We start from the raw sequence: 24,893 nt of genomic DNA on the forward strand, positions 1-24,893 counted from the left end.
TTCTAAATGCCCCTTTGTTTATTTTCTTTTAGGGGACTTTTTAAAAAGAGCCCTGAACAGAAATTTTCGTTAAGGTTCTAAAAATCGTAACTTTCAAACTCTTTGTAATTATTCAACTATTTGTTTATAACTATTCAAGTTATTGTAACTCTTTGCATAGATTAAATTTTACCAGTTTAGGCAAAATTTTGGATTTGTTTCCAAGTTCTTTAATTACTGTCTTGTAAGAAGTGAGATCATGCTTTTTTTTTTTAAAGGTCATATATGCTGCCATTAAATAAAATGATGCTGCAGTCAGACCATCTTTGGCACAAATCTTAGAGATGTGACCAATAGAAAATTACTTGACCTTTTTGAGACTTAGTTTTATTATCTGTGAAAAGGGGATATTTCTACATATCTGACGGGGTTTGTGTGAAGTTTAGACATAATCCATGTAAAATGCTCAATAAAGGGGATATTTATTAAGTTCTCAATAGCTGAGAATCAGAATAGGGACTCAAATGGGAGCTTTCATATCATCACCATCATTGTATTTGACATATACATGAAAAGCAATGTGGTTAGGGGTCCTCTGGAGCAGGACTGACTGGGTTCAAATCTGGACTCTGGCACTTACCTAAGGTGACTCTGGGCATGTCCCTATTCTCTCTGTGCCTGAAAATGGAGCTAATAGTAATGCTTGCCTCATAGAGTTGTCCTGAGGATGAATGAGTTGATACATATAAAGAACTTCGTACCACGCCTGGCTCATGGGAAATACTTTATATATGTTAGCGGTTATTATTTTCTAGAAATTTGAGGGCCAAAGTTAGACATGCGGAAATTTGTTTAATGCATTTGTTTAAACAACAAGGACTTACTGTATAGCACAGGGAACTATATTCAATATCTTGTAATAACCTATAAAGGAAGAGAATCTGAAAAAGAATATGTATGTATCACTGAATCACCCTGCTGTACACCTGAAACTAACACACCATTGTAAATCAACTATACTTAAATATAAAAAAGCAATTGTTTAAAGATAGTTGTTTAAAGACATCTTGATCTCGCCAAAGTCGGTTTGGGAATAACTAACTATTGCTACATTGTTGTTAGGCCAATGCTAACTTTGAAAAACATGTCTACTTTTGCCAGTACTTTAGCCACTTCCTCTGTCTCATTGGAGGAAAGTCAACAATGGCCTCTGTCAAGAAAGCAGCTGAGAAGCGGCATAACCCGGTACAAAGCATCTGTAGAAAAATCCAAGCCATCCAAAAGAGAGAAGAGAGTGCAAGTCCCATCCGACAGATTATCAGATACCAATCTAGCAGGTTTGACAGTCCACAGACTAACCCCAAGAAAGACTTTGAAGAGGTACTGAAGAAAATGATGACTGCTGCCATTCCTCTGCCCGAGCCTCGCTCCTCAAGCCCTGAGAAAGTTGGTGCCTTTACTTCACATCCTCAACGAGCATCTCCAAGAACCCCATCCATCTCTCATCTCAGCTCTCCTGAGTATGCCACATATTCTCTTATCCTCACAAGCTCGGAAGACATCTCAAGGCCTAGATCACAGAGCTCCCAGAATTACACATCTTTGATACCGCAGATCAGAAAAAGGGAACCCTTCTCTAACAAGGATTTGAAAAACTGTGGTAGTGAAAATGATTTTAGTGCCTTAACACTTGACTTTGATTCCACCTCTAATCAGAGCTCTGAATTTTTTACTCCTCAGGATTCAGTGGTGAAAAAATTATCTCTGAATGAAGAGGGTAAATATTCATCTTCTAATATTTGTTCTTCTGATAAAGCCTTGGGCATATCACTATGAGAATACCTGAACTAAAATGAAATACCAGTGTACATTATTGAAACTTGGAGGGAAGCATGCATCTTTCCCTTAAAATTGTGTTTTCCTCTCTTAAAAAACTCTTAGATATGAAATATAAGTATTTTCTATGCTTTCAATTATAAACCTGATAGAAATTCTAGATTGTATTTACAATCATAATCATTGGCATTTCTCTGTTGAGCTGAAAACAAACTTTCTCCTGGGCAAATTAGAATGGCATGATGGGAAGCCATAGATACAGGGGAGCTAAAGTTCATATAGTTCCAACATGCCTTGCTGAAAACTACCATTTTAGCATTTTTTGTGTTTGTGAGAGTAAAACATGTAAGAAAATGTAGAGCCAATAAAGTAACCAGGGGAGAATGTAAATTTTGGAGGCCAATTTCAATGAAATTTTGGAATTCTATTTAGAGGATTGCTTACAGAGTCCCATCTGTGATAGGCCCTGAAAAACAAAACAATGTAAAATGGCACATTTTCTGTAGAGCTAATCTTTACGTTCCCTCTATTTTTCCTTAAAATATTTCTATTTGTGCTACACTATTTGCTTTTACACAGAGTGCTTCTAACATTACAAGCAGTAAAGCTCATTTCCCTCTTCGTCATCTCTCCTTTTATTCTACCTTTATAAAACTTATAAGGAAAGGAAAATGAATAATCAGAGACCCTTCAAGACCACTTTTTCTGCCTGATCTATTCAAGTTAAGTAACCAGTATTGTGGACTGCTCTTTATTTAAATATGTTTTCTTGTTAAAATTAAAACAAAAAAATTTAGCAGTTAAGCATATTAGCACAGAAAAGCATCTGGATATGCAAACTTTTTCTTCTACTAGGGTGGAAACAAGGAACTGATGATGGCAAGGAAGATGTAACCTATAGCAATAAGAGGACCTGTGAAGAGGAGTTGCTTACAAGTATTTTTAATGCATGTGACACCAAATGCAGAGGTCAGTCGAAAATTATCTGCTCCAATGTTCGGTGGTACTCATCACATCTTTGTACTTTCTATTGCAAGAGAAAGGGAAATGGCTTATGTGTGGTGCTCTGTGCATCTGTGTCTACACACGTGGTGGGTACAACCTAATTTGGGAGGAAGGGTGGCCGACTAGATGTTGGTTAATTTCTTTGTACCTGTTTTGCATATTTTACCCGTGTCTTGAATGATTTTATTGAGCTTATCAACTGATTCGCCAGCTGCAATCATTGACTGGAACTACTTACCTCTCATAGTTGTTGCCTCACAAGAAATATATACTTCATACGTATAAAACTGCTGCACAAATTTAGCTCAAATTTTTGAGTTAATTTTAGATTTTCAGTTCTGTTTTTCTTAGAGATGTGTTCTTTTTAAAATTTCCGCAAGTAATTTTTACCATGTAAATGGCTTGTGGTCACTGTAATAAAATTAATAATATATAGAAAAGAAGGGAAAAAAACTCATCAGTAATCCTGTTTCCCTGAGTAAGCATTGTTAATGATTTGTTGTATAACCTTCCACAAATTCCTTGGTCAATATGGTTTTGTTTTATTTGGATTAAAACTTTTTTATTATAGAACATTACAAACATATACAGGAGTAAAGAGGTATAACCCTTATCATGTAAATAGTGTCGTAAATAATGATGTCTCATTTCTAGCCCCACCCACTTTCCTCTCCTCCACTCTGGATTAGTTTGAGACAAATCCATGACATCATATTATTTCACCTGTAAATATTTCAGTACGTTCAAAAGATAAAGACTGATTTCAGACACAACTATACAATGTCATTTTTATGACTAAAAAGGTGGCATACTTTCTTAATATCAAATATCTTATCAGGGGCTTCCCTGGTGGCGCAGTGGTTGAGAGTCCGCCTGCCGATGCAGGGGACACGGGTTCGTGTCCCGGTCCGGGAAGATCCCACATGCCGCGGAGCGGCTGGGCCCATGAGCCATGGCCGCTGAGCCTGCGCGTCTGGAGCCTGTGCTCCGCAACGGGAGAGGCCACAACAGTGAGAGGCCCACGTAAAAAAAAAAAAAATCTTATCAGCATTTGTTTTCTCATTTGTGTGAGAAATTTATTTTTTCTTAAGCAGTTTAATTGTTCCAATCAATATCCAAGAAAAGTTTGTTCATTGTTATTGGCCGTCTAGCTTATCTCTATGTTCCCTTCCTATTCTCTCTTTTTTGTATTTTAAGTTATTTGTTAATGAAACTGGTTCTTTTATCTCATCGTTTCCCCCAGTCTGAATTTTGGTGATTGTGTGGTCTTAGAAACACAACTTGTTTCTTTGTCCCCTACATTTAGAGGTTTGATCAGATAAAAGTTTTGTATCTCCTTTTGGCAAGATTCCGCATAGACGGTGTATATATTTTTATCAGAAGACAAAACTACTTGAGGATGAAGGCCTAGATTTATTCTTTCATTAGGTGTTGTGAAAGGTGATAGTCTATTATTCCTTCCTATTTTATCAGCTGGAATATCTATAAAAGGAAACTCTACCCTGCCTAGCAACTATTTGGCCGTGGCTGAGTCTTGTTTCCCAAAGAAAAGGCAGGATAAAAGCTTGATTGTGCTTCTGATTGAGAGTAAATTGCAGATACTGTGCCTTTTTACCCCTAAGTACATCAGTGTGTATTTCCTACAAAGGACATTTGCATGCATGACCACAGAATGATTGTCAAAATTAGGATATTTAACCTTGATACAATATTATTATCTAATTTAAAAGTCTATATTCAAATTTTGTCAATTTTCCCAATAATATTCTTTATAGATTTTTTGTTTCCATGTCCAGGATCGAATTCAGCTGTCACATCTCTTTAGTCTCCTTAAATCTGGAGGAGTTCCTCGATTCCTTGTCTTTTATGACCTTGAAATTTTTGAAGAGTATATGCCAGTTACTTTGTAGAACATCTGATATTTCCTCTTTTTTTTTGTTTTTTTGTTTTTTGGGTTTTTTTTGCAGTACGCGGGTCTCTCACTGCTGCGGCCTCTCCCGTTGTGGAGCACAGGCTCCAGACGCGCAGGCTCAGCGGCCATGGCTCATGGGCCCAGCCGCTCCGCGGCATGTGGGATCTTCCCGGACCGGGGCACGAACCCATGTCCCCTGCATCGGCAGGCGGACTCTCAACCACTGCGCCACCAGGGAAGTCCATGATATTTCCTCTTGATTATTCAGGTTCTACATTTTTGCAGGCACACTACGGAAGTGATGTTATGTTCTTCTCCGTACAATATTTCAGGATTTTTAACTTTGATCACTTGATTAGTGTGGTGTCTGCCAAATATCCCTATTGTAAAGTTACTATTTTTCCTTTATAATGGCTATAAAAAATCAATCAGTCAATCTAAGAAAGAAAGGGAAAATTTTATTTGAGGCAAATTGAGGGTTATAATTCAGGAACAGCCTTTCCGAAAGCTCTGAGAACTGTTCTGCCTGTTAAAGCTCAAAGCACATTTTGAGACAGAGGGCTGTACGTTCAACGACATATTACTGACAGTCTACACAATCCAGATCTAAGCATGCAGAGCGAGTAGTGGTTCGTGGGTCATCGTGGCTCCTTACAAGATTAAGAAGGAAGGTTATGTCCTAAGGATTTGTCTTGCTGGTGCTCAGAGAATGTTGCTCTTTTTGGTTGAGCAGGTATTTCTGCTGATGGGGATGTTTGGGATGCATAATGTAGATACACAATGCACAGTAGAGGGGAGAGAGGAGGCCAAAGAGCAGAGAAAATATTTTATGTTTACATTTTCCTTGACTTGCCTTAGAATATGAATTTTTATTTCATCAGTAATTAATAAATATGGGAAGATACTTTGAATCTATGCAAACATTCTGTTCGTCATCAAACTTTCACTCACTAGTTTTAGCATCTGTGATATTATGATTTATTATAAGTAGTATATATTTGGTCTTTGTCCCATTTGTGGCACAGAGCTCCTAAAACCATTAGAATTTCCTAAGCGATGAGAGCAATAAAGGTGCCTTTTTTATGTTAATGAAATGACTTTTGGACCCCACCTTAGGATGAGGGCTAGTTGCCAGCGGAGCCAGTCATGTGATTAGGTGGTTGGAACTTTCAGTCCCACTCCCCAGACCTCCAGGGAGGGGAGAGGGGATGAAGATTGAGTTTCATCACTAATGGCCAATGATCTAATCAATCATGCCTATGTAATGAAGCCACCATAAAAACCCAAAAGGAGAGGTTTGGAAAGCTTCCACGTGGAGATTTGGAAAGTGTGGCATGCCGGGCAGAGTGCGGAAGCTCCATGCCCTTTCCCCATACCTTGCCCTGTACATCTCTTCCATCTGGCTGTTCCTGAGTTATATCCTTGTATAATAAACTGGTGATATAGTAAGTAAAAAATTTCTTTGAGTTCTGTGAGTTGCTCTAGCAAATTAATGGAACACAAAGAGGAGTCATGGGAACCTCCAATCTATAGCTGGTCCATCAGAAGTACCGGTGACAACCCGGCCTTGAATTGGTGTCTACAGGGGGTGGGGTCAGTTTTGTAAGACTGTGCCATTAACCTGTGGCTCTGACACTATCACCACATAGGTAGTGTCAGAATTGGGTTGAACTGTAGAACACCCAGTGTCTTGAGAATTGCTTGTATGTGTGTATGTTGTGGGGTGGGGTAGGGGGGAGGGGGAAGAACCCTACACATTGGAATTGGTGATCAGAAACATAGCATCTATTGATATTTCTTGCCTAAATCAATTCTTACCATGGTGGTTACCAAATAGAAAATGTTCAATTTCCAATATTCTTTCTATATTTTTTACTTGTCAATCTATCATCAGGGTTTTACCATTTCTCTAACTAAATGAATTAATATCACTATGAATTTCTGGATTCTTCTTAATTCAATGTATATAATCTGTTACTATCATTATTTATTTTGATGCTCAAATTGTCCCAGAGTTGGCTGGCAAGATATTCTTTAAGCTGGCTCCTATGTCTGTTTGCATTGTCCCCATCTTTCTTTGAGCATCTCATTACTTCCTGGAGCAACCAGGTGTCCCAGGTACTAATACTTTTGAGACATCCCCATCCTTTTTAGTAGCTTCCTTGTTTTCCCTAGTATTATAAAAGTCTTTAGACTTATCTCATACATTTCCTGCCCCAACCTTGGAATCAGTTATTTCTTCAAGGATCCATGGTTCCTTTTAATGGGAAATAATATATAGAGACCAGAATCTGGGGGCAGGGGATGGTGGTTGTTTCTAGGCATTTTCAGTGGGCAGACCTAAGAAGTACTTAAAAATTTTGAAGATATATTGCATCATGAGTTCATAGTCTTCCTTCTAAAGCAAATTCAGGACTACAGCGTTTTTACTCATCTCATATTCTGTATGCCCTTTTTCAACCACAGAAAATCTTGGTTCTCAATGACACCAGTATAAATGTTCCTTTGCTTTCTTCTACAATACATACACAATGGTTTCAGATGAGCAGTACCCAAACTACTTATGTTGTTTCCTGTTGCTGAATTATGACACACTTGGCGGCTTGAAACCACACACACATTTACTACCTCACAATTTCTGTGAATCGGGAACTCACACATGGTTTACATGGGTCCTCTGTTAAGGAACTCACTCACAAGGCTGCAGTCAAGATGTTGGCCAGGGCAGCTGTCTCATCTGTGGCTCGACTGGGGAACGACCTGCTTTAGGTGGCAGGATTTAGTTTCTTGCAGTTGTAGTACTGAGGGCTTCAGAGGTTTGCTGCTGTCAGCTGGACAGTTTCTTACTAGTTGGACCTCTAAACATAGGTAGTCCATAATATGGCAGTTTGCCTCTTCAAAGCCAGCAAGGGAATGACTCCAGCAAGATAGGCACTGTGATCTTATGTAACTTAATCATGCAATTAGATACATGTAATCCTGTCTCCTTTGCCATATTCTACTGGTTAGAGGCAAGTCCCAGGTCATGCCCACACTCAAGGGAGGAGACTACACAGGGGTGTAAACATTAGAAAGCAGGGATCATAAAGGGGCACCCTGGAGTCTGTCCACCTCACCACCACAGTGGTTTAAGGCTTGTTTTTGGTCATTCTTTCTCCTTAAGCTATATACAACAAGTTCCCTAAGTATGTACAGGAATGTTCCCAGACTTGCTTTATAATCTGCTTTTGCTCACTTAATAATTTTGAGTACTTGTCTGGGTCAACAAATTTGCTTTATATACTGTACTTTTGGGGGATGTAACATAATATATTTAAACAATATGTCTCAGTTGGATATTTTTTTCTCTATTATAAACAGCACCATAATGAACATTCTCATAGCAAAACATTTGCCTATACTCTTAATTATATTGGTAGGATGAATGGGACTTATTTATTGCCCCAAAGCCTCTCTGTTTGGACAGAATTTAAGGAACTATTTCCCTGAAGAAAATAAGGAAGCTCCACTGAAGGGAGATGGGAGATGTGTTAGAAACAGAACCAATGGGTGTGTGTGTATGTGTGTGCGTGTGTGTGCGTGTGTAAGGTACATAAAGAGATTTATTGTGAAGAATTGACTCACATGATTATGGAAGCAGACAAGTTCTGAGATCTGCAGGGTGAGTGAGCAAGCTGAAATCCTGGAGAGCTGATGATGGTTTAGTCCCAGTCAGCGTCCGAAGACCTGAGAACCAGGAGGGAACCCGTCCAAAGGTCGACAGGCTGAAAACTGAGAAGAAGCTGATGTTTTTGTTTGAGTCCAAAGTCAGGAAAAAAGACAAGTCCGGGTTCAAAGGCAGTCATGCAGGAAGAACTCTCTCTCACTTGGGGAAGGGTCTGCCTTTTTGTTCTAACCAGGCCCACACACATTAGGGAGGGCAGTCTGTGTTACTTAGTTTACCAGTTTAAATGTTAATCTCATTCAAAAACACCCTGACAGACGCAACCAGAATAACGTTTGATCAAATATCTGGGCACTTCATGGCCCCGTTAAGTTGACACATTGCAAAACCATACAGAAGACCTTTTGAGTTTTGAGGTATATGATACAGGTTCCAGAGTTTTAGTGGTGGAAAATGAGATATAGGTATTCTTTTTGACTCTCCAACTCTACTGCAAACAGGAATAGAAATCATCTCTCTAAATAATTATTAATAATTTTATTTCCATTTCTTCCTGTCACACCCAAATGACATTTTCCATTAAATTAATACTCTCTTTAAAGTTGTTCAGTCTCCTTTACAACTCTCCCCTCCTTCTAATTATATACTGGACTTATTCTATATATATATCAGGGTCTCTGCTTACCTTCTGGGGGAAGAATCTTCACTTCTGCATCTACCCTATCAACCTTCTACTTCCTTTTCCTTCTCCCCTTCAAGCAGCTAGCCTAAGTCAGGACTTAGTTAAAAGACGTGTCTTATGCTTAAGGAAGATTGGTGTGTTAATAACTAACATAGTCTGTTTGACTTTAATTTCTGAATGTGATAGTAGGACTGACTGTGTCTAAGAATGACTTTTCTACCCCTCCCCCCAAATAAAAGTCAGACCACTTACTGGAGGCTGAAATTTCATCCAAATGTTTTTTAAGAAAAGAATGGGAGACAAAAATAAAGTGGCATTTTGATCACTTCCCACAAGTGACTATTGAATACATATATCGTTCTTATTTAGATCTCACAACAACTCTGTGTAGTAGCATCATCTCACAGACAAGTACACTGAGGCTCAGAGAGATTGAGTAATTTTCCCAGAGCCACACAGCTGATACAGTGCAGAGCCAAGATTTGACACTAGTCTGTTAGACTCCAACCCAAGGCCAGTGCTCTTTTTACTCTGTGATACCAACTCAGCAGTACTGCGAGGGTTATAAGGCACGTTTAGGTTCCCAAGGGACCTAGAAGAGTTAAGTGCCTCATTTTTAAAAAATAATCTTTCCCCACCTTTTAGAACTAACTTGGCTTTCTTCTTCCTAAGGCTCAGTCAGAGTTACCAAAGTAATAGATTGCCTGAGACAAACAACTAGTCAAGGTTCTGAAGATGGTAGCCTTGAGGAGCTGTGGAACAGGCTCGATCCTGAAAAGAGAGACATGCATGTGAATCTGGAAACCTTCCAGGCCATCATGAGAGAATGGATAGCTCACTGCAGAAACAAATGGTAATCATCGTCCCAGCAGGATGTGTTTTCAGGTTCTGTTTTAACAATTGCTTACAATGAATGCTAATCACTGTTTTCTGCGCTGACGGAAATACTGTAATCTGGTGCTTTTCACATTTGAGTGTGCACTGGAATCACCTAAATGGTATTCTACCTGATTGTTGGGTATCTCCACCATGATTGAGTAGGTCTGGGGTTAAGCCTGATAATTTACATTTCTAGCATGTTTCCAGGTGACACTGATACTGATGGGGGGAGTTGGTGGGGGGTGACGGGCACACTTTGAGAACCTATTATGTTAATTATGATAACATTCATTTATTGTGATTAGGGGCAGCACATATCATTACGTTCTTCTGGCATAGGAGTCAAGCAAATTATTGGTACTGACCACCAAGTCACCAAATGAATCTAAGTTCAGCATGAACTCCCTTTTAAGGTCGGTGGGGAGATGTAGTCAGTGAGTGTAATTTAGAAGCCTAGAATATAGGGAGGCTAAAAGGAAAAGGAAAGGATGGTGAAGCTGAGAAAGGAGAAGGAGAATGGTACCCATGAGATCAGGTGCCCTGGGCGGATACTGGAGAAGCATCATCTTCTTTCACAGGAAGCCTAATCCTTTGGCTTTTACTCAGCCACCAATCTCCAGCTACCAGCTGATATGTACTAGGGGTTTTCTTAAAGAACGCTTTAAGCCCAAACGGTGGCAAAACTTGCTAGATTTCATGCGGGGTTAGGATGTATATGCTGCAGGAAGGGGGACCCGTTCCGGGGCCTGAGAGTGGACTCTTGTCTAACACTCAGAAATGAATTGTCCAAGGAGACACATGTGCTGACAGAGCAAGAGACTTAATTGGGAAGCGGTGCCCAGGTGGAGAGCAGCAGGGTAAGGGAACCCAGGAGGACTGCTCTGCCACGTGGCTCGCAGTCTCGGCTTTTGCGGTAATGGGGTTAGTTTCCGTGTTGTCTCTGACCCATCATTCTGACTCAGGATCCTCCCTGGTGGCGTGCGCATCCCTCTGCCAAGATGGGTTCCAGCGTGCGGCTTTCTGGGAGGTTGACAGGACATAGAGTCTCTTCCTTCCTCTTTTTGGCGCCTCCCACATTCTCCTGGTTAGTTTTCTGCGGTAGCACTGTGTGGTGGTTTTTTTTTTTTTTTTTTTTTTTTGTCTGTGTTGGGTTTTTCGTTGCTGCACACGGGCTTTCTCTAGTTGCGGCGAGCAGGGGCTACTCTTCGTTGCGGTGCGTGGGCTTCTCGCTGAGGTGGCTTCTCTTGTTGTGGCGCATGGGCTCTAGGCGCACGGGCTTCAATAGTTGTGGCTCATGGGCTCTAGAGCGCAGGCTCAGTAGCTGTGGTGCACGGGCTTAGTTGCTCTGCGGCACGTGGGATCTTCCCGGATCAGGGCTCAAACCTGTGTCCCCTGAATTGGCAGGGGGATTCTTAACCGCTGCGCCCGCAGGGAAGCCCAGTACTGTGTTCTCTATTGGGACCTCCTGTTGTGAGACAATTCATGCAAGTGGTTATCATCATGCCTGGCCAAGGCAGGCGGTTTTGGTCGATGGTTTCCTAATATATAATGACTTAAAGAATGTGACTGAGGGGCTTCCCTGGTGGCGCAGTGGTTGGGGGTCCGCCTGCCGGTGCGGGGGGCGCGGGTTCGTGCCGCGGTCCGGGAGGGTCCCGCGTGCCGCGGAGCGGCTGGACCTGTGGGCCGTGGCCGCTGGGCCTGCGCCTCTGGAGCCTGTGCTCCGCGACGGGAGAGGCCGCGGCGGTGGGAGGCCGGCGTACCGCAAAAAAAAAAAAAAAAAAAATGTGACTGAGATGTTGTTTGTTATACACGAGTTAATTGTGAAGGCAAGATAAATATATATAAAAATATCTAATATTACTAGTAATCAAAGAAATGCAAATAAAGAGAACATATCATTTTTGCCCATCAGGTTAACAAAGATTTAGAAGAATGACTCTATCCCATGTCATCAGGGCAGGTGGAGAAATAGGTCCTCTTCTACTTTGTTGGTAATAGTGTAAGTTGGCACAGTTTTTCACGGGCAATTTAGGAATGTGTATCAAACCCTTAAAAATATGTAATGTGGTCAAATAATGTAACTTCAGGAAAAATAACCATAATGTGGTCAAATAATGTAACTTCAGGAAAAATAACCAATCATATACTCTATATATGCAGAACGTTGTTTATGATAGTGATAAATATAAGCAATGTAAATATTTAAAAGCAGATATTTGGACAAATGACTTACAATACTTCCATACACTAGAATCCTAATTAGTCACTCAAAATTATAATTAGATAAATATTTGACAAGAGAAATATTCATATGTATTAATTTCAAACTATTGGCCATAGATCTGTATATGTAGTACGATCCCTTATTTGTCAAGAAATAAAAATATGCACAGAAAAGTCGGGAGGAATATACTCCAAAATGATTACCTCTGCATGATGACCTTAGGTTTGTGTCCTCTTTTCTTATGAATTTTCTATTCTTACTAAAATATTTAGGTTTGATTGTGTAATAAAAATATCAATAATTCATTTATAAATTGGAGTGAGGGCTAAAGGGAAAACTTATTTTTATAACAAATAGAAAGGAAAAGAAAAAAATATGGGAGATATAAATACAAAATATCGGAACAGAAACTCAGAAATATCAGAACAGAAACTCAGATGTAGATCTAGGAATAGTAAGAGTGATGTCTGAGTTACTCTGCTCAGTCATCTTCCGACAGACATCTCACATTGAAATGCAACGGGATGTAAGTACAAATTTAGTGGCTTTTGTAGCTGCTCCAGAGAGGTCATCTAAGGGTTTGGCATTTAGAAAGATTAAGTGATAAAACTAAAATCATAGTATAAAGACTTTTGGAAAAGAAATGGTTGAAATTTTAATATGTTTATTTTGGGGGTTAGAGCTAGCATTGGTGTCCTGGATAGAGGCCTGTGAAGAGGTTTCCCCAAATTTCAGGTGTGAAATGTTCCAAGGTACAGTTAGTCTAGGTTCAACTTGATTTTTCATGAGAAAGAACACCATCAGTGTATCCCAAAGTATTAGTTGTTCGTGTCTTTTCCTTCCCAATTCTATAAGGCCCACGGTCTTGCTACCTCTACAAGTGTCCACTTATCCCTTTAAACTACATCAACTTCCTGACCCACTGAGACCTCCCATCCCCTAAGCACAGCTGCTGTACATCGACACCTACCTACTTCTGTGCGCACATTCTCTTTTCATGTTAGATTAAAAGTTTACGGAAGGTGGAGGTACGCCTTATGTTTCTTTTCTATGCCTGTATTTAAGCATGGTGTTGGGTTCCAAGTAGTTGCTGAATGAATAGATGGTTTTAAAATTCAGAAAGAAAGACCTGAATAAGAAAGTACAGAACACAACTGAAAAATTAGCTAAGCTTTGGTTTGACAAAGAATCCTAGCTCATTGGTTTTGTTTTTTGGTTACAGGGAAGGAGTGAATAATGGATCAAGCAGCAGAACGGGTAATTCTGCTTTGGAACAGGACAGCAGAAAGTCAGGTGGAGCGAGTATGAATGTGTGTCTTTGGGATTGTTCTGCCACTTTCTTGTGGTTTGGAGAAATGGATTTTTCATAAACCTCTCTAATATGTGTTTCAGTTAAGATGACCACAGATATAACAGAGTCTGTATCACGGAGCTTTGAGGCTTTGGGTGGAGACATGTTTAAAGGAGTCTTGTAAGCATTCTTACTTACAATGCTTTCTTAAGTGCCTCAAGTTTTCTCATTTATTTCATAGATTTATGTATTTTATTTACAATAAAGTCACTTAGCTCTTCTTGTGTGTGTGTGTGGTAGGGCTAACATAATTTACTTTTAACTTTTACCTATTCTATCCCAATTGCATTAGAAGTAGTTTCACTAGGAACACAAATTATGGAAGATTAGTATGACATGAATTAACATTTTCTCACTCATGAAACACTTCTCCTTCTTTGACTTCATGTGTTTTCCATGGAAAACAAATTCCATTTGAAGTACAATTATGACATTGACCTTAAGCTCTTTGGGGGATTACTTTTTTATTTTTTATTTTTTTTGCGGTACGCGGGCCTCTCACTGTTATGGCCTCTCTCGTTGCGGAGCACAGGCTCCGGACATGCAGGCTCAGCGGCCATGGCTGACAGGCCCAGCCGCTCCATGGCATATGGGATCTTCCCGGACCGGGGCACGAACCCGTGTCCCCTGCATCGGCAGGCGAACTCTCAACCACTGCGCCACCAGGGAAGCCCTGGGGGATTACTTTTAAAGCACTTCTTTAATAGATACTTTTAGATATGAATGAGAAAAGCTGTTTTCTGTTAAATGTGAGTTTTAGATATTGAGGGGAGTGACTCTATCCTTCCTTAATATTATTTTTTTGCCACACACCACATGGCATGTGGCATGTGGGATCTTAGTTCCCAGACCAGGGATCGAACCCACGCCCGCTGCATGGGATGCACAGAGTCTTAACCACTGGACCTGTCCTTGCTTATTTTATCTTTGCCACTTCAGGTTTATCCATGCGAAAATGGTGGAGTAGGACCCATGTAGCCAATCTGTGCTAAACTCTAAGAAAATATGGCAAAGAGGAAGAGAAGGCCTGGGACTCCATGAAACACACAGTCCTGACTCTCACAGGGTTTATGATCACATGTCAGGGGCCAGAGTGACACTCACAAACATTAACAAGCTGTAGAAAATTATAGGAAAGATGAGTCCTAAATTGTGAGCTTCAGGCTACAATTATAAGACTCTAGGAATTGTTTCCTAGTTAAAGGCCTATTCAAACCTGCCAAGATTCCTGACTGAAAGAGTACAGTGTCAGTTTATTTCAGGACTTTCCATAACCCGGGCAGAAATAGGAACTCTTCAGTGTAGACAGCGGCAGGTGTTGGGAGCAAAGTGGAAAGGAGGAAATAAAAGCTGTAGAAGTCGACTTCACTAGTGGCAGGTGCTAAATATCTGGGAATTTTGGAAAAATCTTTGATGCTATTGTAATAGGTACTTGAATAAATACTGTGTAAATAAACTACACTTATGAGGATGAATGAAGACAAAGTAGAAAATCTCACAGGAATATTTAAGCCTGTTTGGGCTTAACCATTCGCCTTACTTTGATAGGAGGGGATTAGAGATGTTGAAGATTATTCTCATTCCTTTTTTCACCTGCAGAGAGGTGCCTGATTTGATTACCTGTGTAGCAGACCTGCATTTCAACAAGCAGAAATTGGAGGAGGAAAATAATAAGCTTAAAATGGCATTAGAAAGCTTAGAAGACACTAACAGCCAGTTATCAGAGGACTGTACTGAATTGCGCCTTCAGATAAAAAGGTGAGCCGTGATGGGGTTACTGTGTGCTGGGAGCTTTCAGTTCTTTTTCCTTTTTTAAAAAAAAAAATCTGTTTCTTATTGAGATATAATTCACATAGCAGAAAATTCACCCTTTTAAGGTATACAATTAATTCAGTGGTTTTTAGTATGTTCACAAGGTTGTACAGCCATCACCATGATTTAATTCCAGAATATTTTCATCACTCCAGAAAGAAACCCCATACTGATTAGCAGTCACTCTCCATTTCCCCCTCGTCTCAGCATCTGGCAACCACTAATCTACTTTCTATCTCTCTGAATTTGCCTGTTCTGGGCATTTTCCTATAAATGGAATCATACATTATGTGACCTTTGTGTCTCGCTTCTTTCACTCAGCATCACATTTCCAAAGCTTATCCATGTTGTAGCATATATCACTGCTTCATTCCTTTTTATGGCTGAATAATATTCCATTGTATGGCTATACCTCAGTTTGGACCCTTGGTTTATTTCCACTTTTTGACTCTTATGCATAGTACTGCTATGAACATTTGTGTACAAGTTTTTATGTGGACATACGTCTTCAGTTCTCTTGGGTGTATACCTAGGAGTGGAATTGCTGGGTAGTAACCTATACTTAGCGTTGCGAGGAGCTGCCAAACTGTTTTCCAAAGCAGCTGCACTATTTTACTTTCCCACCAGTAAGATTTGTTAGTTCTTTTCTAGCGATGATGTTGTCTATGTCATTCGATCTCTGTGTAAGACCAGTATGCCTAAGGATCAGGCGTGAATCCATCCCAACAGCCTGTGGTTCGGTAGAACTCTTACTCTATGCAAAGTCCCGTGCTAAGTATTATGAGAGATACATTGATGAGTCATGTTTAAAATGTACCCTCAGGGTACCTGGAGCCTAGAAGGATGATAAGAATTTCATGATCTTAGCTTAAGAGAGAAGGGGATAACGGACCTTGGAGACATACCGGATGAAGTGTCAGATGCTGGTACAATAGGTTGCTGGGAGATGCTTGAGCGTCAGGAAACAAGCAACATGGTTCTCACAAAGTATGTGTGTACAGATGTTGTAGGTCTAAAATTCTGAACAGAAAAGTTCTAAGTTAACTTGAAAAGACAGTAAAGCATTCTGACCATGAACTCTTACCCTCATAATTTTTGACCAGCCTCCAAACTAATCTATAAAATTAAAAAAATATATGCTAACCTTTGGCTTCCCTGGTGGTGCAGTGGTTGAGAGTCTGCCTGCCGATGCAGGGGACAGGGGTTCGTGCCCTGGTCCGGGAAGATCCCACATGCCGCGGAGTGGCTGGGCCTGTGAGCCATGGCCGCTGAGCCTGTGCATCCGGAGCCTGTGCTCTGCAACGGGAGAGGCCACAGCAGTGAGAGGCCTGCATACCGCAAAAAAAAATTAAAAAAAAAAAAATACATATATGCTAACCTCAAGCTCTCTCCATTCCATAATTGGCTTATTTATTATTTATTTGAAATATAATAATTCAAAGTTTCTTTAAAAAAGCAAACAAAGTATGCTTTGGGTGAATGTGCCAGACAGGGCTTTTGGTTTCAAGCACTAGAAGCTGACTCTGGTTAAGTTAAGCAGTGAAGACATGTCTTGAAGGGAATTGGGTAAGTTGCAGGATGGACAGAAAGGCTAGAGAATCTGGATGGACAGTGGAAATGCCAGTGTCTACAGAATTAAGCCTCCTCTTTTCTACCCCCACCCCCAATTCCCACCCCCACACACAATCCTTCAGGAAGAGCCTGTTTCCTGTCGGCGCTCCCAGCCTATTTTTGATATTGGCTGTTGTCCCATCATGGTATAATTTGCCTTCTGTGTTAATGTGTCCTCGTTAATGGAAGAAATCGTATCTTATTTATCCCGGTTGCCCCAGCGCTTAGTAGAATGTCTGCCATAGAAGAGCAGTCCCTTCCTTCCAGTTGCCTGCAAACCAGAAATCTCTGTCTCCTTTTACTTCCCCAGACTTCACTTCTACATCAAATAGCAAGTCCTGTTAATTTACCCACTTTATCTCTCGCAGATAGATTTACTTCCTTCCATTCCCATAGCTGCCACTTAGTTCAGGTCAGCATCACCTTTCACCTGGGTCGCTGCAGCAGCCTCCTGGTTAGGTTCCCCGCCTTTTCCAAAGCTTGTGCCGCCCCAGCAGGCAGGTTCCTCCTAACTGCCAGTCTGACCACATCATGCCCCTGCTTTGACCACTTCAATGCATTCCTTTCGCACTCAGGGTAAAATCCGAAGTCCTTCATCTGGTTTGCAAACCCCTTCACGATGGGGCCTCTGATGCCTTGTCTCTACCTCCCATTTTCCCCTCTATGCTCCAGCAATATCGGACTGCTTGCAGTCCCTCAGTGAGCTTCTGTTCATCCCCTCTGTCCCCCTCTGTCCCCCTCCCCTTCCTCCTTCTCATTATCTGAGCTGTCTTCCTTTTATAGTGTCTACAGAACTTGGGTTCACTCCAGCCTTGGTTCTTATTATACTGTAATAGCAATTATGATTGTCTGTTTACCTTACTAGACTATAAGTTCCAGGAGGGCAGAGTTCTTATGATTGTGTTCATCTTTACCTTATTCAATGCCTATTAGAATGAATGGCATGGAGTCGGAGCTCAATAAATATTGATTGAATGATCAATGTAATTTCTTAGTAAGGAAAAAATTATACCTTCTTCAAGACCCTGCTCTGAAAACAGTTTATAATCTTTTGGGAGTACAAATAGGTAATTCCATGATATAGATTACCATAATACATTTAATAGGTTTTCCTTTGTTGGACATTTAGTTTCTTTCCAATGCTTTGTTATTGTAAACAATGTTGCAGTAAACCTTTTAAATAAAATATATGATATAAAGACTATCTGTAACTACTTGTTTGTTTAGTTGTCATCTCCTTCACTAGTACTTAACCTCTCTAAGGTTACACCATGTCTCTTTTGTCCAACATCATGGGTCCTCTTGCAAGGTACAACCCCTGATCATGATATTATTCAATAACTGTTTGTGGGATTGCATTAACTACTATTACATCTTATTAGTAGAAGGAAAGAACTGTGTGATTCAGCCAGTGATGGATTTCAAAGGGAGCCTCCAAATCTCTATCTTCAGGAATATGTTTGTTTCCTTCTATCCTTTTCCCCCCACCACGCTCCACCCAAATCCCTTCCTTTTCTAAGGACTGTGGAAGATCTTGTGTAAGTTTTTTTTTTTTTTTTTTTTTTTTTTTTTTTTTTTTTTACTGTTGTTGGCATCTGGTTTGAGTTTTCAGTGGTTTTCAACTTGGGTTTAAAAATAGTCCGTGGCTTTACTTAGTATCTTTGACGGTTATATTTGAGGTTTTGCTCATTGCCTTCTCTCCCCACCCCACAGTGCCCACCAGGCTATTATAAGAACAAATCTGTTAAGAGAAGAACTGGAGGAACTGAAAATTAGTATGAACGCTTCAGAAGAGCAGAAGACCATGATTGTAGCCCAGAACAAACAATTAGTAAGTCATCCAAGTACTTTGAAATGGACCTATATTAATAGTTTATATAACTAAAATCCAAGAGGGTTTATTTGGAAACAAAAATCAGAAATCAGTAGACTGATGAATGAATTGGTAACACCTTAGAAAAATAAAGGCAGGTAGGATAAAAAACTGTGTTTTCCTTTTCAACCAGGATTAAAATTCTTTACAAATTAGTCATATTTGCAATGATTTGTGAAGATCTAGAATGCCTTCTGAAGTTAATAGGAGAATTCATAAATATCTGACACTAGAAACCACTTACATTTTCCAAAAAATTTTCTCTGTCAAACTTTCACCTTTTTCTCAGTTTTTTTTTTAAATCCATTTTCTCAGCACGTACAGATTAGTAATTAGTTCCATTAATCAGTCCTTATGCTAAAGAAGCACAGGCTTGTAATTTTTAGAGCAAAACATTATTTAGACTAAGCTTTAATTCAACTACCAGAGAAGTAATTCTTTTTATTGGGAATGTTAAACTATTATCTAGAGCTTTAGTAATAATCTTCAAAATCCTTCCATCAGTATTTGCGCATTGCTAACCATGGTGGGGGGTCAGCGGAAAGTCATTCAGACTAATTTATTTTTAGGTCTAAGTCATCAGAAGACTTGGATTCCAGGCCTGTGTCTTTCACTCATGATTTCCTACAACCAACATAACTCAGCCTAGCTTTTGCCTCAACAGTCAAATTTGGGGACTGGACTCATTGAGTGTCAGGTGACTGCAAGTCTCTGTGGATGCATTACAGCAAAGACTCATTCTGGGACCACTGAGGAGCTTCTATGTGGAAGCCATGTAGAGCAATGATCAAGAGCCCACCCTTGGGTGTCAGGCAGTGGGCATCCAAGTCCCGACTCTGAGGGCTATCTAACTTTAGGCAAACCACGTAACGTCTTTAAGCCTCAGAGTTCCCCTGTGCAAAGTGGACATGGCAATACTGCCTACTTTAAGGCTGGGAGGATTAAATGAATTAGTACATGTAAAGCAGTAATGTCCTCTTTCCTCCTGGGGCTAGACGTTAGCTGCTACTAAAGTGCAGAGTCCTAGATATACAGTCCTAATCCTTTGCACTTTTACCATTCAATGTTTTACAATTTCAAAAGAATTTTTAATATTTCCTCTCCTTGGTCCTCACAGAGAGTCTGTGAGGTAGAAACAGAAGCTGATATTCTTTTTTTTTTTTTTTGCTATTCTTCATTTAAAAAAATTAATAGAGTTATAGCTAAAGTTTAGAAATGTTTTGATTATTCAAAGTCCATTGTCTAATAAATGGTAGAGTGAGAACTGAACTCAGGTCTTCTGATTCCAACTATGTGATGTGTATGTTCCTTCGTTCTTATACCAATGACATCCTACCCTGAGATGGCCTCCCTTTTATTTTTATGTTATAAAGGTAGTATCTGTTCGCTCTGTAAAAATAAGAAAATATATATTAGCAAAGAAAAAATAAAATCCCACAAAATCTTTACCCTACCCTATCCACAAGATTTACTTTTAACATTTTGGTGTATATCCTGTCCTGGAATATGTTTTCTTCTGATGGTTCTGAATTTAGGGCTCCTAATTATAAAATGATTTTTGATGTTCCTATGTTCTGGTAATGTTGAATCTGAGAATATCCACAGCTTCAAATAGAAAGCTAGTACTCTTTGATTTCAAGGTGCTGTTTAAATAGATGAGTTCACACTATCTGTCATAAGCAGATGGCGGTAAAGTAGCAGGGAAAAATACCACGCTGTTTTCTTTTGTTTTTCGTCTTTCCTTTCCTGTCATAGTTAGATTGAGTCAAGAAGAGTGACTTTTCACTGATCCCAAGAAACTGAAGCCAAAGGCTTAACCCCGTATTGAGAATATTTTAGGCTAGGATTATTTGTGATATGTCAATGCCATATTTAAGGTTGATAAAAAGAAAAAATGTTGATAGCCCTGGAAGTAAATATTTGGTATTTTCATAAACTTCTCAAATACTTTTAAATTATTTTTCTCTTAATAAATCAGGAGGCAGAAAACCGGGCTCTGATTCTTAAGATTCGGATTCTCCAAGAAGAGGTATGTTGAAATTGTGAAAAGGGCACAGATAAGCATATGGAAATCATGCAATCATGGGTGCTGACCCTGGGTTAAATATAAATCATGTGAATTTCAGGCTCCTGTGGACCAAATACCAGGTTGCTTTGTCAAATGATAAGTGAGGAAGAGTAGACAGGGTTTTCCTGTCTGGACAGAAGTATGTTATACCTTTGTAATCATCCATGGTAGAAATGGATGTAAGAAATTCAGAGTTAAGATGAAATGAAATTAACTCATCTAAAAAATATACAAATCAAGAAGGAAAGTATAGACATTATCTAATAATTTTCTATGATTATTCCATGAAACTAGATGGAAAAGGTCTTTGAGTCTAAGACCCAGATCTTAAATTCACTGACAGTCTAACCTTGGAAAAGCCATTTATCTTTTGAGGGATTAATAATACCTATTCCCTACAGTTATTTTAAAGATTAAGATAATGCATGTGAAGCCATTTGGTTAACCATAATGTACCTCATATATATTAGGAAATACTAGTAGAATCGCTAAAAAAAAGAAAACTTCTATGCAATATATATTTTTAAGCAACAGAATTAAAACATTGAAAGAACAGGTAGCAAAGCTACCAGAAAGTTACTATTTTGGAGGAAAATTCTCTATAGGTACCTTTTGAAAGTTAATCATTATGTACGGTTTTTTGTTTGGGTTTTATATAAGTTTATTAGATGTATTTATTAAGCTGTGGTGAACAGTCTGATGAGTTTTCCAATTTATGGCCCAAGTGGACATTAAAAAAATTCATAGTAGATAGGAAAGGAACAACTAAAGATTGGAAAGAAACCCTGTGTTAGATTCAGACATGTTACAGCTACAAGACCAGGTTTCCATGAAACTAATGCTTTACAGTGAAGCTCCCAATGTAAGATATTTTTGTCCTCATATTTCAGATGATTGACTAGCATCAAAGAATTGTACTATACCAATTTAGAATTGAGATAGAAGGAAGGAGACTTAGAACCCTTCATCATGAGACAGCATTACAATTATTGATTTACATTAGAAAAGGCTTATAGATGTCACTAAGAATCCTTTAGGAAGTAAAAATCAGATGCAATGTGAAGAGTAATGGCACGATGGTTCAGGTAATTATTCACTTACATTTATTCGTTTGTTTATTATACACACATTCATCGGGAGATAGACTCTATTCTAGGTGTTAAGGATACAGACTTAAACAAAATAGCCCATGTGACACTAGCATGTTAGATGGTGATTAGTGCCACAGAGAAAAGAAGAGCAGAAAACAGAGTTGTGGGGAGTGCAATTTAAACTAGGGTGGTTAGGAAAAGTAGAACTGTGAAGTGAATTATTTGGTTAAAAACTAGAGGTTAAAAACTAGGAGGTTCGGGCTTCCCTGGTGGCGCAGTGGTTGAGAGCCCGCCTGCCGATGCAGGGAACACGGGTTCGTGCCCCGGTCCGGGAGGATCCCACATGCCGCGGAGCGGCTGGACCCGTGAGCCATGGCCGCTGACCCTGCGTGTCCGGAGCCTGTGCTCCGCAACGGGAGAGGCCACAACAGTGAGAGGCCCGCGTACCGCAAAAAGAAAAAAGAAAAAAGAAAATACTAAGAAGTTGGGGAGAGCCAAGGGAATTGGAGGGGTGTGGAAGAGAGAGATTGTAACGATTGACCATGGAAGAATTTAAGCTGAGTCGAGAGGGAATGGAGCTCACGGGAAGGTGGAAGGATAATGAGAACGTAGTAGGATCAATGGATTGTAGGCTCCAGTGGGGATTGAAGGTTTGCTGATGCACAAAGAAGTAACCTGGAAAGACAAGAAATGGTGGTTGAAGAGTGAGATGTTGCAATTAAGATAATGGAGGGATCCCAGTTGCTGGTAATGACAACTTTGAAGGTGTGACTAGGGAGTGAGTGCTTGAGGTGAAATGGAAAATAAGAAGGGATTGCTGGGAGTATTCCTGGATGATCACGTTAAAAGAATTGTGTTATTTTTGGACAAAGTCTAAAGTTTTGTCCCTTAATTTAAAATGGATTACAATGTCAATGATGAAAATACTACTTCCTAAAAAACACTTTGTGATTTCCTTTTATTTTTTTGGTCTGAATCTAAGAATACTATCTTATTTTACATTAGAATGCTAAGAACATTATGGATATATATAAATTGGAAAAGAAGATTGAGGAATTGTCTAAAACTGAGAAACACCATCAAGTAAGCACTTCTCAAATACTGGTAAAATATTTTCTTTCATCAAACTAGTATTACTTTTTGAAGGTGTCTATGACTCATTGACACAATAACCTTTCGTTATCAATTTTGAAATTTGTACTGCTCTAGATATCTGAGTTATATAAAAGGCAGTTTCTGTTTTCTCAAGGTAGCAGCTTTACTGATATATAATACACATGCCATTAAATTCACCCACTTAAAGTATATGAGTCAGTGGTTTTTAGTATATTCAGAATTATGCAACCATCACCAAAACCAATTTTAAAATACTTTTATCATCCAAAAAGAAATGCCTTTAGCAGTCACTTGCCATTCCTCCCCAACCCCAGACAACCACTAGTCTGCTTTCTATCTCCATGGATTTACCGATTCTGGACATTTCATATAAATGGAGTCATATACATTAGACGGTCTTTTGTGATTGGCTTCTTTCACTGAACATAATGTTTTCAAAGTTCACTCATGTAGGAGCATACATCATGACTTCATTTCCTTTTATGGCTGAATAATATTCCACTGTATGGAAATAGCACATTTTGTTTATCCATTCATCAGTTGCTGGACATTTGGGCTGTTCCTACTTTTTTATTATTATGAGTAATGCTGCTATGAATAGTTATGCACAAGTTTTTGTGTGGACATACATTTTAATTTCTCTTGAGTATATACCTAGGAGTGGAATTACTGTATCATATGATAACTCTATGTTTAACGTTTTGAGGAACTTCCAGACTTTTCCCAAAATGACTGTGCTATTTTACATTTCCACCAGCTGTGTATGAGGGTTCAAATTTCTCCACATCCTTGCCACCCCTTATTATTATTTATACTTTTATTATAGTGACAATTTCTAATTTAACAGTATCTGATTTTGCAAATCCCTAAGTTAGGGAAGATTTCAGCTATTGTACCTTCTTAATGCAGAAAATGAGGAGAGATGGGGGAAAAATCTATCTTGATTTTTTAATTCAATTCTATTGCCTTAAGGAATGATATCTTACAAAAATGATTTTTATCTATATTACATCTAGAAAGTCTATATTTTGTGTATTTTTGTTTTATCTGCAATACATTATTATCAGGAAACAAGACAATTGTCATTAAATTCAAGAATTTGTGTCATGCTTATTCTCATCTCTAATGGTTTATTTGAACAATATTTTTTGTTGTAGTATGTGTTTGAAATGATGATGTACTTAAATTTCATATCTATATGAGAAATTCTCAATTTTCTTAGCAGACACCCCAATTCCATGTGGGTATGTACATATACATATATTATAGCAGTTATAATTTAGACATTAAAATTGATTTTATTCTAGGAATGACTGTTTTGGAAAACACAACTGTCATAAACTAGTGAAAAGAACCAGAAGACACGGATTCAAATCCTGTCTTCTCGACTTAAAAGCTTTGTAACCACAAGCAAGTAGTTAACTTCTCTAAATCTCAATTTTCTCATCTATTAAATGGATACGATAGTTTCTACCTCAACCACAAGCTTGTTGGAAACTCAAATGAGATGATTATGTGAAGATACCTTTAGAACTATAAAGGGATATCAAATATATATGATTATGATGATGATGATTCTACTTCTGACTATGCTGATTATTTTTCCAGGTTTTCCATTCAATCAATATACATTTTAATCAATTACATTCTATTTAGAAGCCTACACCAACAAGCTTGCTTTTGGTTTGAATAAACTGATATATCCTTAATATTCACTTTGCTAAAAGAAATCTTGAACATTTTTAAACTATGTTTTTAAAAGAGGAAGAGCTTTCTATATGTCCATATGG

The 24,893-nt window shown here is 39.0% G+C and overlaps 1 protein-coding gene across 1 annotated transcript in view; it reads left to right on the forward strand.

Moving 5' to 3' along the window:
* Positions 1-1,182: 1,182 nt before the first annotated feature.
* The window catches only part of IRAG2 (inositol 1,4,5-triphosphate receptor associated 2), a gene marked incomplete at its 5' end in the record, with an annotated part of 91,234 nt that continues 67,523 nt past the window's right edge, over positions 1,183-24,893 (forward strand). The window contains 9 exons of the mRNA XM_082849525.1: positions 1,183-1,756; positions 2,671-2,784; positions 9,751-9,931; positions 13,404-13,483; positions 13,574-13,652; positions 15,132-15,290; positions 18,669-18,786; positions 20,807-20,857; positions 22,993-23,070. Coding sequence (XP_082705651.1) covers positions 1,183-1,756; positions 2,671-2,784; positions 9,751-9,931; positions 13,404-13,483; positions 13,574-13,652; positions 15,132-15,290; positions 18,669-18,786; positions 20,807-20,857; positions 22,993-23,070 — 1,434 coding nt within the window. The remainder of the gene's footprint in view (positions 1,757-2,670; positions 2,785-9,750; positions 9,932-13,403; positions 13,484-13,573; positions 13,653-15,131; positions 15,291-18,668; positions 18,787-20,806; positions 20,858-22,992; positions 23,071-24,893) is intronic.

Source organism: Leucopleurus acutus (assembly GCF_964270905.1).
Source record: "Leucopleurus acutus genome assembly, chromosome: 11".
Lineage (NCBI taxonomy): Eukaryota > Metazoa > Chordata > Mammalia > Artiodactyla > Delphinidae > Leucopleurus > Leucopleurus acutus.